The 15,618-nt window shown below is 33.7% G+C and overlaps 1 protein-coding gene across 2 annotated transcripts in view; it reads left to right on the top strand.

Moving 5' to 3' along the window:
• LOC129480856 (ankyrin repeat domain-containing protein 30A-like) overlaps positions 1-15,618 on the top strand; it is a 124,270-nt gene that overhangs the window by 38,762 nt on the left and 69,890 nt on the right. For both annotated transcript variants that reach the window (XM_055275260.2, XM_055275262.2), the window contains exons 14-21: positions 948-1,009; positions 3,535-3,622; positions 5,817-5,845; positions 5,944-6,016; positions 8,218-8,279; positions 9,729-9,819; positions 13,113-13,141; positions 13,235-13,307. In XM_055275260.2, coding sequence (XP_055131235.1) covers positions 948-1,009; positions 3,535-3,622; positions 5,817-5,845; positions 5,944-6,016; positions 8,218-8,279; positions 9,729-9,819; positions 13,113-13,141; positions 13,235-13,307 — 507 coding nt within the window. The remainder of the gene's footprint in view (positions 1-947; positions 1,010-3,534; positions 3,623-5,816; positions 5,846-5,943; positions 6,017-8,217; positions 8,280-9,728; positions 9,820-13,112; positions 13,142-13,234; positions 13,308-15,618) is intronic.

Below are 15,618 nucleotides of genomic sequence, written 5' to 3'. Positions count from 1 at the left end.
AGATGTTGAATGGGAAGAATCAATACCACAGATGTAGACATTATTTTGGCTAAGGAAGATGGATTGTGAGGCAGGAAATGGGGCAGGAAAGAAGATAGCCAGGCAACTTTAGAGTTTCTGAAAAGGAAATTTGAGTGAATTCACTTCAGATGCATTTAGAATATTTCTGTTACATATTCGTTTTCTGCCTCATGGCTCTCAGCACTCTTGGACCTTGCGTGGACCTTGATTTAATTCTATGAAGTGTTGGAAATTTAGGTTACCTACAGCAGTCATTTTTCCTATAAGTTTCTAATGTTTCTCCAAGGAGTCACAAGTTGATTCTGAAGATATTGTTGCATTGAGGAAATACTATCTCATTGTAATTAAAGCAGCTTTTAATTTATATGCAGTACAAGTTCTTTAAGCTTATTTATCTAAAACATATACTGTCATGGCATATTGAAATTTAAAAGGGTTGGACTTATATTTTGCTAATATCAAAAAGTTAATATCTTGAAGAACCTTACTTACTGATAAATAATCTTTTTTGAAGAACCGTGTGATAAAGATTGCTTAATCAAACTAAGTAATACTAAAAACTAAAAACTTAGAAAGAAATGAGAGATGATAGGTAATTAAAGTTATCTGAGTGAATAGCAAATATCTGACATAGTGTGTTTCATGGGAGAAGAAGATATGACTTCTTTTGTGAAGAAATAATAATATAAATTAGTCAAATTTTTATTGTTTTTTGCATTCTAATGAATATGAAGTCAATTTTTAGATTTTTAAGATTGCAGTTCTAACCAATTGACTATAGAAGTGGTGGTTGTTATCCACCAATAGAATATACAGGCTACAGAATAAAGTCCACAGATTCGTGAATGAAAATAGATTTGTATATGTTTTAAAAATTTATAGTAAGAAATGTTCTCATGAATGTATCTGTGATTAACGTTTTATAGATCAGAGGTTCTCATCAGAATCCAAACAAGAGGAAGATGAAGAAAATTCTTGGGATTCTGGGGTATCGTGTATTATTGATGTTATTATTCTGTAAAGATATTAATATTGAGTGATGTGAAAATACAAAATCAGAGGCTTTGACTTGGTTTTCTTACCATTGCATATGCTCAGAAGAAATTCTGATATTTCTAGAAACATACTTAGCTGGGCACTGTAACTCATGCCTGTAATGCCAGCACTTTGGGAGGCCTGAGGTGGGAGGATCACCTGAGTTCAGGAGTTCGAGACCAGTCTGGCTAATATGGTGAAACCCTGTCTGTACTAAAAATACAAAATTAGTTAGATGTGGTAGCACATGCCTGTAATCCTAGCTACTCGGGAAACTGAGGCAGGAGAATCACTTGAACCTAGGAGGAGGAGGCTGCAGTGAGTTGAGATTGCACCATTGCACTCCAGCCTGGGTGACAGAGTGAGACTCTGTCTCCAAAAAAAAAAGAATACTTAAAAAAAATCTATCTGGTAAGTAGATTACTGCTTGATAGTGAAATTCTACTAATTTTCAGAATGAGTTTTAGACACTAGTGTAGTATAGTATAAAAAATAAGGCTTAGAATTCACCAGTAATTCACAAGTTCTGAGGTGAAATTTGGCCAAAAACTAAAGAATTACTCTGAGTCCACCTTTGGGCAAATATATGATTCAGCGGTATATCTAGATGTACAAAAGTTCTCATTGGATTTATAGAAAAACAGTTTAAGCTGCGGTTTTGTACAACTTGAAACATGAAAAGATAATGCTTTGGACTTGAAATTATTGACATGTGTATCGTCCGGTATAGATCTGAAGGAACATTTCAGGAGAAAAAAATGTGTAAAGAATAGGAAACCAGTGGGACTACAATAACAACAATTTGTTTGAGTAGTGTTTTAAAAAGTAGAAATTATTTTTATAAATAGAACTCTTTGAGTCCGTTTGTGGTAGCCATGCTTATAGCAACATAAGTATCAAATAATAATGATGTAGTCCAAGGTCACAACTGTGGAAAGACACAGGAAGTGCCTGACCTCTTAGATCCAAGACCCTGCTGCACAGTGGTAACAGAAATGAGATGTCGAAAGACAAGTAGATTTTACCTAACTTGTCCGTAGACCAGTAAAAGACTTTTTCTAATATTTGTCTGCTTTCATTTAAACATAGCATAAATATGTTTTCCTTACTACTTTTTCATTTTATTCAAGTACTTTCTCTACCAGCAGACATTTTATCAAAAACATTTTGATTATTTCAAGCGCCTGTTTACCTAAATAAAGCAGCTTCTACAATGTTCTGAGTATACTTTATATGACTTTTTTTTTTTTTTTTTTTTGAGGCAGAGTCTTTCTCAGTTGCCCAGGCTGGAGTGCAGTGGCTCGATCTCCTCTCACTGCAAGCTCTGCCTCCCGGGTTCGCACCATTCTCCTGCCTCAGCCTCCGGACCGAGTAGCTGGGACTACAGGCGCCCGCCACCATGCCCAGCTAATTTTTTTGTATTTTTTTAGTAGAGACGGGGTTTCACCATGTTAGCCAGGAGACTAACATTCTCTTCATGCCATGCATCATTTTTAACACTAAATAATTCTATAATCATGAAGATTTTCAATGTTTAATGCAGTATGTATTTGCGGCATTGCTTCTCTCCAGGGGGCACCAGCTGCAGGGAGTCTGTCCCTTGTAGACCCCTGACCGGGGGACAGATGAATAAAGTACACTGACACACAGATATTCTGCTCTGCCAGTCCAGCTGAGGGTGTCTGAGTGGCTTACAGACTCCCTGCTGAGTTCTGTAAACAGTTGCTACTATGGCCCTGATCAGCTAGTCAGACTCGCATTTATTCAGTAAGATAATAATTAACAAAAGCTTGAGTCAACACCGTCAGAGGGTAATTGACATTGTGGACTTCCTGAGTAAAAAGCACTTAAGCACCTGTGGTACATCAAAGGTTAGTCTTAAGATTATATGAGTAAACTAGCTAGCTACGTAAACTACCCTGCCTTCCTTTATGACTACTTTAATTTGTTTAACTAAAGGTAAAGATCAGGTTGCCTTCAGCCATATCTATTACCAAAGTTATGCAAACTTCTCGGCCTTCCAAGAAGATTTGTGTCTATTTATATAACTATCTCTTTTTCCCACCAGCCTGATTGAACCCCAACATGTGTTATGGCAGGTAGCAAGTGGATTGTATTTTGTTTGATGTGCCTTCTTGATTTTTTGGTGCGGAAGATAAAGTAAGATATTTTTAAGTGTGTTACTTTTTGAAATATGCAGATGAGTGAAAATTTTTGTCAGTATTATTTATTTTTCATGTTCAGTAGCCGAGTCAATAGCTGCATGAAGATAACAGATAAGTTTTGATCTAGATAGCATATGTGAAGGTTTCTATCAAAACATTTCTATCAAAATGTCGTGATTTTCAGTGTGTGCCTATCCCCAAATCAAATTGCCTTTGAAGTCAGAAATTGAGTTTAAAAAATATTTTAATTAGGAATTTTTATGCTTCTTATGATTTTAAAATTGAAATTATCTATTGATACTACTTTTAACAGAGTCTCCTTGGGAGTTCTGCAGAGATTCAAGTGTGTATACCTAAGTCTATATATCAAAAAGTAATGGAGATAAATAGAAAAGTAGAAGGTAAGAACCATTTTTTATCTGAAAAGTCTATTAACCGTATGTTTGTCTAAATGCGTGATGACTGTTATGCTCTAATAGCCAAATAAAATTACCCACTAAATACATAACATTGAAAAGAGAGGAGTAAAATGATGTTATGTATCTTTTCAGGTGTTGACAACAGGAATATAGAGAGAGTGCAAAAAAAAACAACCGAATTATTTGTTTGAATCCAAGATACTCTAAGACATGACGAACATTACTTATTAGTAAGGGAAAAGGAGTAAAAAGAGAATGAAGACTAAGGAAGGCAGAGAGAGTACAGGGAGTTCATGAAGGAACAAGAAGCAGGTTTATATAATGGAGGTGGCAAAATAAAATATTTTTTAGAAAAGATAGACCATGCTTAGAAAGATGGCAAGAATATAAAATGATCTTCTAGTCCCAGAACTTGTCAGAAAATTATAGCTAAAGTTTTCTCACTTTTCCTGTCTTTCTCACTACTGGGAAGGCATCAGGAATGGAATTATCTGAGCATCCAGAATTGTGTTTTATTTGCAATAGGTGAGTATTAACAAAAATGCATAGGTGTGCATCTATATAATTTATCATATACACTCACTATAGACAAATACTTATGAAACATTAAAAAATCAGCTGAATACCTTGTTAATCCACAGTATCATTCAGCATAATTGAGTTTCTAAATTTTAATAAGTTCTCAGGCAATGCTGATGCCAGTGGTACTTGGAGCTCGCTCTGAGTAGCAAGAGGAGAGGCCTTTCATGGGAAAAATGTGGAAGAAGGGCAATTGGATAAAAGGACAAGATGTAACAGGGTCAAGAGAAAGCATTATATTCCTTTTATTTCTGAGTATACTTTTAGCCAGAGAAGAAGAAGAAACAGATAAAGAAACAGAAATTATAAATTTAAGATACTCTCACTAAACAAGGAGAAAGGAAGTGATGGAAAAATAAATTTGAAACAGTGTTGGATGGAAAGAATCAATTCTACGAAGTTGGAGGTTTTTTTAATTTTTTTAAATTTTTTTTTAGCAGAGGCATTCTAGGCAGGTAACAGGGGATGGGCAAGAAAGAAGGTAGGTAGGTAATTTTGGAGACTCTGAGAAGGACAGTTGAGTGAACTCACTTCAGATGTGTTTAGATTATTTGCACTCCAGAAAGTAAATTATGGACACTCCAGAGACTACCAGAAGCAGGGGTCTTACTAGAATTGGAGAAACCAAAGTGACTCATTAGGTTTCTATGTTACAATCAGGCATGCCAAATATATATTTAATTGATGTTAGCTATTCAAGTGAGATATATTTGAAACTAAGAACATTGGCTTTATTTTTAAGAAAGTGAGTTGTTTTGGTAAAATTGCCGTTCCACAAAAATTTATTATAGACTAATGATACACCAAATCAGACGAATTGTAGAAACTAAAAAAATACTGAATTTATACTTGAATAATAAGATTGCTTTTTAAAATAAATATTGTAGTGACTTAACAATAAAAAAGTTATTTATGTTTAATACATCTATTACAATTAATTTTTATATACATATGTCAATATTGAAAGCTTATTATAGATTATTTCCATGATGAGTTTTATACATCTTCTTGCATGAGTGGATCAAGAAGCATTCAGATGGATAAACTGGACGATACAGAAATGTAGGCATATTATTACACCATATGGTTATGGAAACCAGTGAATATTTATATTTAGTATTATGACCTAAGTATATATCCAAGCTGATCAATTCATAACACTTTACTGATGAGATGTCAATTCTACCTTCAGCTGAACTCTCATCATAACTATGTACCTTTCCAAAGATAGGCCATATTAAAGAACATGATGAATAGAATAATATAAATGATTCTAGTATGTTTCATTAAGTACGTGGTGTAGCATTCCATGTTCAGCTTTGACATTTATTTTCTCATATCAACCCTTTTTGCACGTGAAACACAATCTCGCTTTTGAAGTCTTAACTGCACGATCTATGAAACCTATATTTATATTTTCTTCAGTGTATTCCTGTCATGTGTGTGGCCTAAACAAACCAAAAGAAAACTTCCCAAATCTAAAGTATTCATTCTCAAAGTCGACCAAGAGGACTCAGTTAGATACTATCACTGCATTCATTTGGTTGGCTTTGTCATATTTACTTATGATTGATGATACATCTCTTTTGCATTTTAGAGCCTCCTGAGAAGCCATCTGCCTTCAAGGTATTTAGTTTTATGATTTCATTTTGAATGACTTATTAACTATGTATTTTGTGAAGTATACATTCTTTATTAATCATTTTGCTTTCAACCCTATTTAGCCTGCCACTGAAATGCAAAAGTCTGTTCCAAATAAAGCCTTTGAATTGAAGACTGAACAAACATTGAGAGCAGGTAAATTTTTCAATTTAACTATGCAAAGACAAATATTTCAATATTGGACATTTTGATAGCCTTTCTATCCCCAATGCTTTATATTTTTCAACTTTGATGAAAAGATTTGATGTAGATAATGCCAATACTGGTATTTATGTTTGAAAACCTGATATTACAAGAACAGTAATTTTCAATATATTTCTTAAAAAAGGTAGCCTTAATCTCAGGTATTTCTACTTTTGTATCCCGAAACTGTAATGTTTTCTATTTTGAACTTCTGTATTTCTTAAAGATTCAAGAAGGTGAATTTTGAAACTCTTAACTTTTTTTCATTCTTCGAAGCTTGATTCAAATTCCACTGTTTACTTCGGGGATCATGTCTTTTACTGATATAACACTTGTGTTTTAATATGAATTACCTCGTTTCCGGTGTTGTCACTTTGGGAATCCTAAGAAAATCAGTAACTCGGATTAGTGAACTCTGTGTGTTTGTGTGTGTGTGTGTGTCTGCCTGTGTTCCTGTGTGTGTCTGCTTATGTGTTTGGTAACTTTACCTTGTAAAGATGAGGAAAGTAATTAGTCATTTCTTTCTGAATATTTGATAAACACACTTTTTCCTAAAACTGTAATTCTGAAGCATTTGGCTTTAGAGTCTTTTTACACTAATCTATTTTTTAAAACTATTCTTATGCATGTTTAAACATTTTACAACATGTGTGTGGTAATATTTAATATGTACAATTTTTTTCAACTTCTAATGCGTACATGGTTGTACAGTGTAATGTTCGGCAACATTCTTTTATGATCAGCATCATAATTTTTAGGGACATCCATAAAGGACACAATTAACTGTGTATTTTAATATTAGATTGTTTATAAAATTCCATTGTATGACAGCGCCATAGTTAATTGCACAATTTTTATACTGATAAGTAATAAATAAAAATGAAAACATGCAGATTTCAGACTCTTTCAAAAGTTAGTATTATCTGCTGATTTTTTAGTTATTGGAAACTAAAAGTAACATATTTAAAGTATTTCCTTGTGCAATCATACATTCCACTAAGAATTTGAACTGTGACCCACAGCTTATTAGAGCTATGGTGTAGCAACACGTTAGATCTCTGAAACGATCCAGGGTACACTTCTAAAAATGAGTGAAAATGGTGACTTACCAAGGTGTGATTTGAGTTTCTTGGACGCTCTACATGAAATGTGAACATTAGGGATGCTGAGATCACAAGTTAAACTTACTTTTGAAAACCAAGTATACAGTTGATGGATGTCAAATGATAAACATACCCCTAATGATGAAATGGTTTTTAAGTTTTAGTTGTCCAAGTTTGCTTTTTTCTTTAACCTGATTCAGATAGTTGTAATTTGTACATTGTGCTGATAAGGAAAACTGGACGTTATTTTCTGTATAAATTCATTTTCTGTCTCATGTTCCTGAGAACTCCTCAAGTCTTGTGTGGGCTTTGATTTTATCCTATAACATGTGGGAACATTAGATTACTTAAGGCAATTATTTTTTCCTGTGCATTTCTGATGTTTCTCCAAGGTGTCACGAGCTGACTCTGAAGATATTGTTGCATTAGGGAAGAAGTATGTCATTGTAGTTAAAGCAGTTCTTAATTTATATGCAATAAAAGTTTTTTAAGCTTATCTTCCTAACACATATACACACCCAAAACACACCCAATACACTGTCATAGCATATTGAAATGTAAAAGGGTTGGACATATAGTTGACTAACATCAAAAAGTTAATATTCCTAAAAAATCTTATTCATTGATAAATCATCTTTTTTGAAGAACTGTGTAATAGAGATTGCTGAGTCAAACTAAGTAATACTACCAAATAAAAAATTACAAAGAAATGAGAGATGATAGGTAATTAAAGTTTTCTGAATGAACAGGAAATATAGGACATACTGTGTTTCGCAGGAGAAGAGGATATGACTCCTTTGTGAAGAAATAATTTATACAAGTTAGTCAAATTTCTATTGTTCTGCATTCTAATGAAATAATGTTAATTTTCAGACTTTTTTGATTTCAATTCTGAGTGACTACAGAAGTAGTCATTATAATCGACAAAAAGAATATATGGGCTACAGAGGAAAACCACAGATTTGTGAACGAAAGTAGATTTGTATATGTTTTTAAAATTTATAGTAGAGAAATGTTCTCATGAATGTATCTGTGATTAACCTTTTATAGATCAGATGTTCCCATCAGAATCCAAACAAAAGGACAATGAAGAAAATTCTTGGGATTCTGAGGTACTATGTGTTATTGATTTTTTTAAATATTAGTTTTGCATGATATGAAAACATAAAGGCAGAGGCTTAGGATTTATTTTCTCACCTCTGCATATGTCACCCCCAAATTATTTTTGATATTTTTCAGAATAAGCTTAATAGAGAATCTATATGCTAAGTAGATTACTGCTTCATAGTGAAATTCTATGAGTTTGTAGGATTAATTTAGGAAGCCAATGTGGTATAGTGTAAAAAATAAGGCTTAGAATTCACTAGAAATTCACATGGGATCTGAAGTACATTTCTGTAAAAGTGAAAGAATTACACAGAGTCCAGCTATGGGCAAATATATGATTCTGTCTTATATCTAGATGTACAAAAGTTCTAATTGGATTCATAGAGAGGCAGTTTAAACTGCAGTATTTTAAAAGTTGGGACCTGAAAAGTTAATGCCTGGGACTTGAGCATATTGACATGTCTTTATTGTTCAGTATAGATCTGAGGGAACATTTCAGGAGAAAGAAAAGCACGAGGAATAGGAAACCTTGTGGGACTATAATAACAAGAGTATTGGTTGAGTAGTCTTTTGAAATATATAAATTATATTTTCACAAATAGAACTCCGTGAGTCCCTTTATGGCAGTCAAGCTGCAGCAGCATGAGCGTCAAATAATAGTGATGTATTTTAAGGTCACAACTGTGGAAAGACACAGAAAGTATCTGACCTCTTAGAAACAAGCAGCTGCTGCCTGGTGGTAACAGCAAAGGGTGAAAGTCAATAGGTAGATTTTATCTGAGATTTTATTAGACAAAAAGACTTTAATACTTGTTTGCTTTCATTTAGACATGACATAATTTTTTTCTTACTGCATTTACATTCTATTCAAGCACTTTTTCTATCACCATAAATTTTGTCAAAAACATGTTGCTTATTTTAAGTCCCTGTTTACCGAAATAAAGCAGCTTTTTCATATTCTGTGCATACATTATACGACAGACTCTAAAAGTTCTCTTCATGACATGCATCATTTTTAACACTAAACATTTCTATGATCGTGAATATTTTATATGTTTAATGCTGTATGTGTCATGTCAAGTAGCAAATGTGTTGTATTTTGTTTGAAATGTCTTATTTATTTTTGATGAGGACTACAATGTAAGTTAGATATTGTTAAGAGAGATACTTTTTGAAATATGCACGAGTGAATTTTTTCATGAACGTCATTTGTTTTTCCTGCTCAGTAATGAAGTTAATGGCCACATGAATGTAAAAATCAGCTTGATGTAGAGAGCGTTACATGAGGTTTTCTATCAAAATGTTTTGGTTTTCTATACGTGTCTGCTCTTAAGTCAAATTGTTTGCAAAGTAGGAAATTGTGTTTTTAAAAAAGATTTTCATTAGGAAATTTTGATACTCTTCATTACTAGGATTTTTCCATTGAAATTATTTATTGATATTACTTTTAACAGAGTCTCTGTGAGACTGTTTCACAGAAGGATGTGTGTTTACCCAAGGCTACACATCAAAAAGAAATCGATAAAATAAGTGGAAAATTAGAAGGTAAGAACCATTTTTTATTTAAAAAGTCATTTGACCAAATATTTCTCTAAACTGATAAGGAAGGATATCTTCTAACAGCTGAAGAAAATTACCTCCTTAATGCAAAGCACGGAAAAAAGAGAAGTGAAATGGTGATCGGTTATACACCTTATCAGGTGTTGGCAACAGACTATATTGAGAGTGCTGAAAAGGAGCTGAATTATGAGTTTGAATTCAAGATATTCCAAGACCTGAGGAAAATGAGAAAATAAGAAAGAATAAAGTAGTAAAAGAGGAAATGAAGACTGAGAAAGACAGAGTGTACAGAGTACATGAAGGAACAAGAAGCAGGTTTATATAATGGAGGATGGCGAAATGATTCTTTAGGAAAAGATCGGCTATGGTTAGAAATTTGGGAAGAATACAAAGTGACCTTCTAGTACCAAAATTTACTGGAGAATTACAGCAAAAATATTCTGACTCTTAATGTCTTTCTCACTGGTGGGAAGCCATTAGGGATGGAAGCACCTGACCATGGAGAGCTGTGTCTATTTGCCATAGGTGAGAATAAGCATATATGTACGGCCACACATATATGTAACTTGTCATATACACTCCATATAGACCAGAAGTTTTCAAACTTCAGAAAATCAGCTGAAAACCTTGTTAACAATTCACACTGTGATTCAGCCGACTTGGGATTCTACATATTTAATAAGTTCTCAGGTGATGCCGATGCTGGTGGTCCTTGGACCTTGCTCTGAGTAGCAAGAGGATAGGTCTTTCGTGGGAAACATGTGGAAGAAGAGCAATTGGATAGAAGGTCAGGACAGAAAAGGGTCAGGAGAAAGGATTATGGTGCTCTTATTTTTGAATATGTTTTTAGCCAGACGAGAAGAACAAAGGGGCAATGCAATAGAAATTATAGATGGAAGATACTACCGCTAAACAAAGAGAAAGGAAAGAGTGGGAAAAATAATTTTAACAGGTGTTGAATGGGAAGAATCAAGAGCAGAAGTCTAGAGATTACTTTTGCTAAAGAAGAGAGATTGTGAGGCAGGAAGCAGGGGACAAGAGAGAAGCCAGCTAGATTATTTTGGATTTTCTATGAAGGAAAATGGAGTGAACTCACTTCGGAAGCATTTAGAAAATTTTTACTGCAGAATGTTAGAGTGTGGGTGCTCTGGAGACTACTGGAATCATGAGGATTAGTAGAATTAGACTAAACCTCAGTGACTCACTAATTTTCTTTATTACTATGAGGCATCAAATATACATATATATGTATATATTTTGTTGATATTCACAATTTGAATAAGATATATTTGAATGTAAGAACCTTGGCTTTATTTTTAAGGAAGCATATTGTGTTGGTAAAATTGCCATTTTATAAAACTTCATTAGCAAATAACATGATACACCAAACCAGACTTACTTTAAAAACCATAAAATTCTGAATTTATAATTTGAATACTTAGTGTTTCATCTCTGTGTGTTTTGCTTTTTTATCTTGTGTTAGAAAGTTTAAAGCCAGCTATTTTCTTTATAAAGGAAAATATTTTGGTTACATATTCATTTCCTGTCTCATGACACTCTGTTTTCTTTGCAGTTAGTGAGGATGTATATTTATCATATTTTTACCTAAAACAAGCAGATGAATTCATGGTATCATTTCTTATATATGAATTTCTGAGGTTTCTTCAGTGCTTCAGAAGTAAATTTTAAAGATAACAATGAATCGAGAATGACCTTCTCATTGTAATTACAGCAGGTTTTTATTTAAAGCGTATTGAATACAATTTTAAGCACTTTTTTTCTAACACACATACATGCAATATAGTCATGCATATTTAGACTTAAAATGGTTAGACATAAATTTTGTGTGTTTCAGAGAGTTTATATCCCTGAAGTGTCTTAACTATTGATCAATCATCTCTCAAAGGAAACAACATATATAGTTGATATTTCTGAATATATTAAAGTGTGTCATATGGAAAAATTTGAAGAGTAGAGAAAAATGAGTGATTAAACATGTTTTATTAATATTATTTGCAGACATGAGATCTATTTCTATCTCAATGAAATGTCTGTGTTTTTGAAGCTAAGTTTTTTATAAGAGCTTATTCATAACAGTAGTTTAACAACTCACACGGTATAACAAATAGGATTGATTTTAGAAACAAAACAATTGTAGAATTCACTCTTTGAACACTAAAACTGTTGTTTTCAATAACCATTATTCTAACATTGAGATACGCAGGTTAATGATACGTAAAAAGTCTCTGGAAGTTTACTTCTAGTTTGTGATACTTCCATATTAGATGTTTTCTCACTCTGTCATCCAGGCTGGAGTGCAGTGGCATGATCTTGGCTCACTGCAACCTCCACCTCCTGGGTTCAAGTGATTCTTGTACCTCAGGCGCCCAAGAAGCTGGGATTACAGGCATGTGCCAGCATACCTGGCTGATTTTGTGTTTTTAGTGGAGACAGAGTTTCACTATTTTAGTCAGGCTGGTTTGGAACTCCTGGCCTTGAGAGATCTGCCCTCCTCGGCCTTCCAAAGTGCTGGAATTACAGGCATGAGCCACTGCACCTTGCCTGTGTTGATTTGTGGATGGGTATGCTTAGACCTTTTTGTATAGGTGGATCAGGAAATTTTAAGAGGACTAGAGAACCCCATAAATGTAAAAATACTCATATTTTACAGAGGTACAAAAATGAATATATGTATTAACTATTATTCTATAAGTAGATATGCTGCTAAATTTACAACATCCTCTGCAATGATAAGTAAATTGTACCTTTGAATTCTCATCACAACTTTGCAATTCCTAAACTACATGACAAATTGAAAACATAATAGTTACGTGTATATATTGACATAAGTGATTCCGATGTGTTTCCTTAACAATATGCCATAGCATTCTAACATTAGCTTGGACATTTTTTTTTTTTTTTGGTGGGGTCGGTGGCATGACTTGGTCATCTTATTAAATATAACTTCTTTCCTTATACGACAGCTTTCTCTTACTGGTATTAGAATTTTTCTGCTTTAGTTATTGTCATGTTAAATATATTTTCACTGTTGAAATCCTCGCAGCATGTTTGATGAAATCTATTTCTTAAATTTTCTTAGGTATATTTCTGTCACGTTGGCATGTTAACAAATACAATAACGCAAATGACCCAAAACCTAGTGTAATCCCTTTTCAATCCAAGCATGAGGATTCATCTTCATGTTCACACTGTGTGAATGTCTGGTAGGCTTTGTCAGGCTTGCATATAATCAATTATATCTGTCCCTTTTCTTTTAGAGTCTCCTGGTAAAGATGGTCTTCTGAAGGTAATAACTTTTATATTTGTATCTTGAGTATTAACTGCATGTTTTATGAAGTATGCATTATATATTAATTGTTTTGTTTCCAAACCCATTTAGGCTACATGTGGAATGAACGTTTCTATTCGAAATAAAGCCTTAGAATTGAAGGGCATACAAACATTCAAAGCAGGTAAATTTTGTAATTTTAATTTTACTCTGGAAAGAAGAATATTAAAATATTTGAAATGCTGAGAGCCTTTTCATTCCCAATGTTGTTTTCTATTCAAAATTTGATGGGAAATTTTGATACAAATAATGCCAATGTTAGTATTTATGTTTGAGAAAATGCCATTTTCTCAAGCATAACATTTAGAGATTTAAACAAAAATTCTGCTTTAGCTCATGTGCTTCTACTTTGATGTCCCGATAGTATAAAGTTTCCAATTTGCAATTTCAGTACGTGCTTGGTTTTAAGGCAGGTGAATTTTGAGACTGTGAAATATTTGCAGTGGTTCAACGGCTGATTGGAATTCTGATCTTTACTTAGAAGAAAGTTTCACTTGCTGACATGACAGTTGTGAGTGTTGTCACTCTGAGAATCTTAAGAAAATCAGTTTTTTTTTATTAGCTGACTGAATGTGTGTGTGTGTGTGTGTGTGTGACTTATAATTTTAAAAAATAAGTCAAGCAATCATTACTTGATGACTCTTTGCTAGACACAGTGTTTTAGAAGAGTGACCCCAAAGCATTTGGCCTTGGTGTCTTTTAATGCTATTGTAATGAATTGTCTAGAGGTACAAAACAGCCTGAATTAGTTTTTGTTGTCATTCCCATGCACGTTTAAAACATTCTACAATAGGCTGTGTACAGTGGCACGTGCCTGTAATCCTAGCATTTTGGGAGACAAAGGCGGACAGATAACTTAAGGTCAGGAGTCCCAGACCAGCCTGGTCAAATTAGTGAAACCCCATCTCTACTAAAAATAACAAAAAATAGCTGGTTGTGGTGGTGGGTGCCTGTAATCTCAGCTACTCTGGAGGCTGAGGCAGGAGAATGGCTTGAACCTAGGAGGCAGAAGTTGCAGTGAGCCGAGCTTGTGCCACTTTAGCCTGAGTGACAGAGTGAGACTCCATCTGAAAAAGCAAAGAAATAAAAAAACAAAAACTCACAACATATGTGTGTGATTATAGACTATGTGTAGAATTTGTTTTCATGTCTTAATAGACTATGTGTAGATTTTATTTTCATGTCTTAAATTTTCTTTTTTTGTTGTTTGTTTTTTTTTTTTTTTTTTTTTTTTTGGTTTTTTTTGAGACGCCTCGCCCAGGCTGGCATGTAGTGGTGTGATCTCAGCTCATGCAAGCTCTGCCTCCCGGGTTCACACCATTCTCCTGCCTCAGCCTCCCAAGTAGCTGGGACTACAGGTGCCTGCCACCATGTCCGGCTAATTTTTTGTATTTTTGGTAGAGATGGGGTTTCACCGTGTTAGCCAGAATGGTCTAGTCTGGATCTCCTGACCTCATGATCTGCCTGTCTCAGCCTCCCAAAGTGCTGGGATTACAGGTGTTAGTCACCGCGCCCTGCTTAAATTTTCAATAAATGGCTGTACACTGTACGTATTGTCCTGGAACTTCCTTTTTTGTTATCAAATATTTTAGATGTACTCAATACAGTTAGCTCTGCTTTGATTTAAGGCCTCATAGTTTGCCATGTTAACTCTAAAACACATTTAATTAGACTGTCTTTCCTAGCCACTAAAAGTCAACATTAAATGACAGCTGATATCACAGAGCTTTTATTGAAGTGGGAATATTTACTGCTTCATCCAATGTTAGAAATTAAAATGAAAATATTTAAAATACACGAATGAAAAGTCCTACTTTCCAATACACATTACAACTGTTACTCGTTAACCATGAAAATTATGACATTGTGACATGTCATGTGTCTGAAAAATTTTAGTTTACACTTTTTAGAAAATATCAGTAAATATGAGAAATAAGAAAAGTATTATTTGAACTATTAGGACCCCAGTGTATTTGTTGAACTTCAGAGATGCTCAGATCACAAGTTAAAACAAGAATTTTCAAAAATGCATAAGGTTGTAAAGTGCCAAATAACAAATGGGCTCTTGTATATGAAATAATGTCCGAAGTTGCACCTCTGAGTCTTTTTTCTCTTTTACTTTTTTAAAAAAATATAAATCAAACAATTTTGTTTATAATGAAAAGAGTTGGTTACAGATTCATTTTCTGTCTCGTGGCACTGTGCTGTCTTTTGCCCTAGAGAGGATCTAGACTTTTCGTATGTTTACATGGGAAGAAGTAGTTCAGTTTATGGTGTCATTTCTCGTATAAATTTGTGAAAATTCTCCAGGGCTTCACATACTAGTTCAGAAGATATTGATGCATTGAGAATAAACCATCTGGTCGTAACTCCAGCAGTTTTATATTTAACGTATACCTAATATAATTGTCAACCACATTACTTTAGAAAACATA

The sequence above is a fragment of the Symphalangus syndactylus genome, chromosome 4, assembly GCF_028878055.3.
Source record: "Symphalangus syndactylus isolate Jambi chromosome 4, NHGRI_mSymSyn1-v2.1_pri, whole genome shotgun sequence".
NCBI classification, from domain to species: domain Eukaryota; kingdom Metazoa; phylum Chordata; class Mammalia; order Primates; family Hylobatidae; genus Symphalangus; species Symphalangus syndactylus.
Note: the sequence above shows the minus strand (reverse complement) of the source record. Positions and strands in the feature narration are given on the sequence as shown.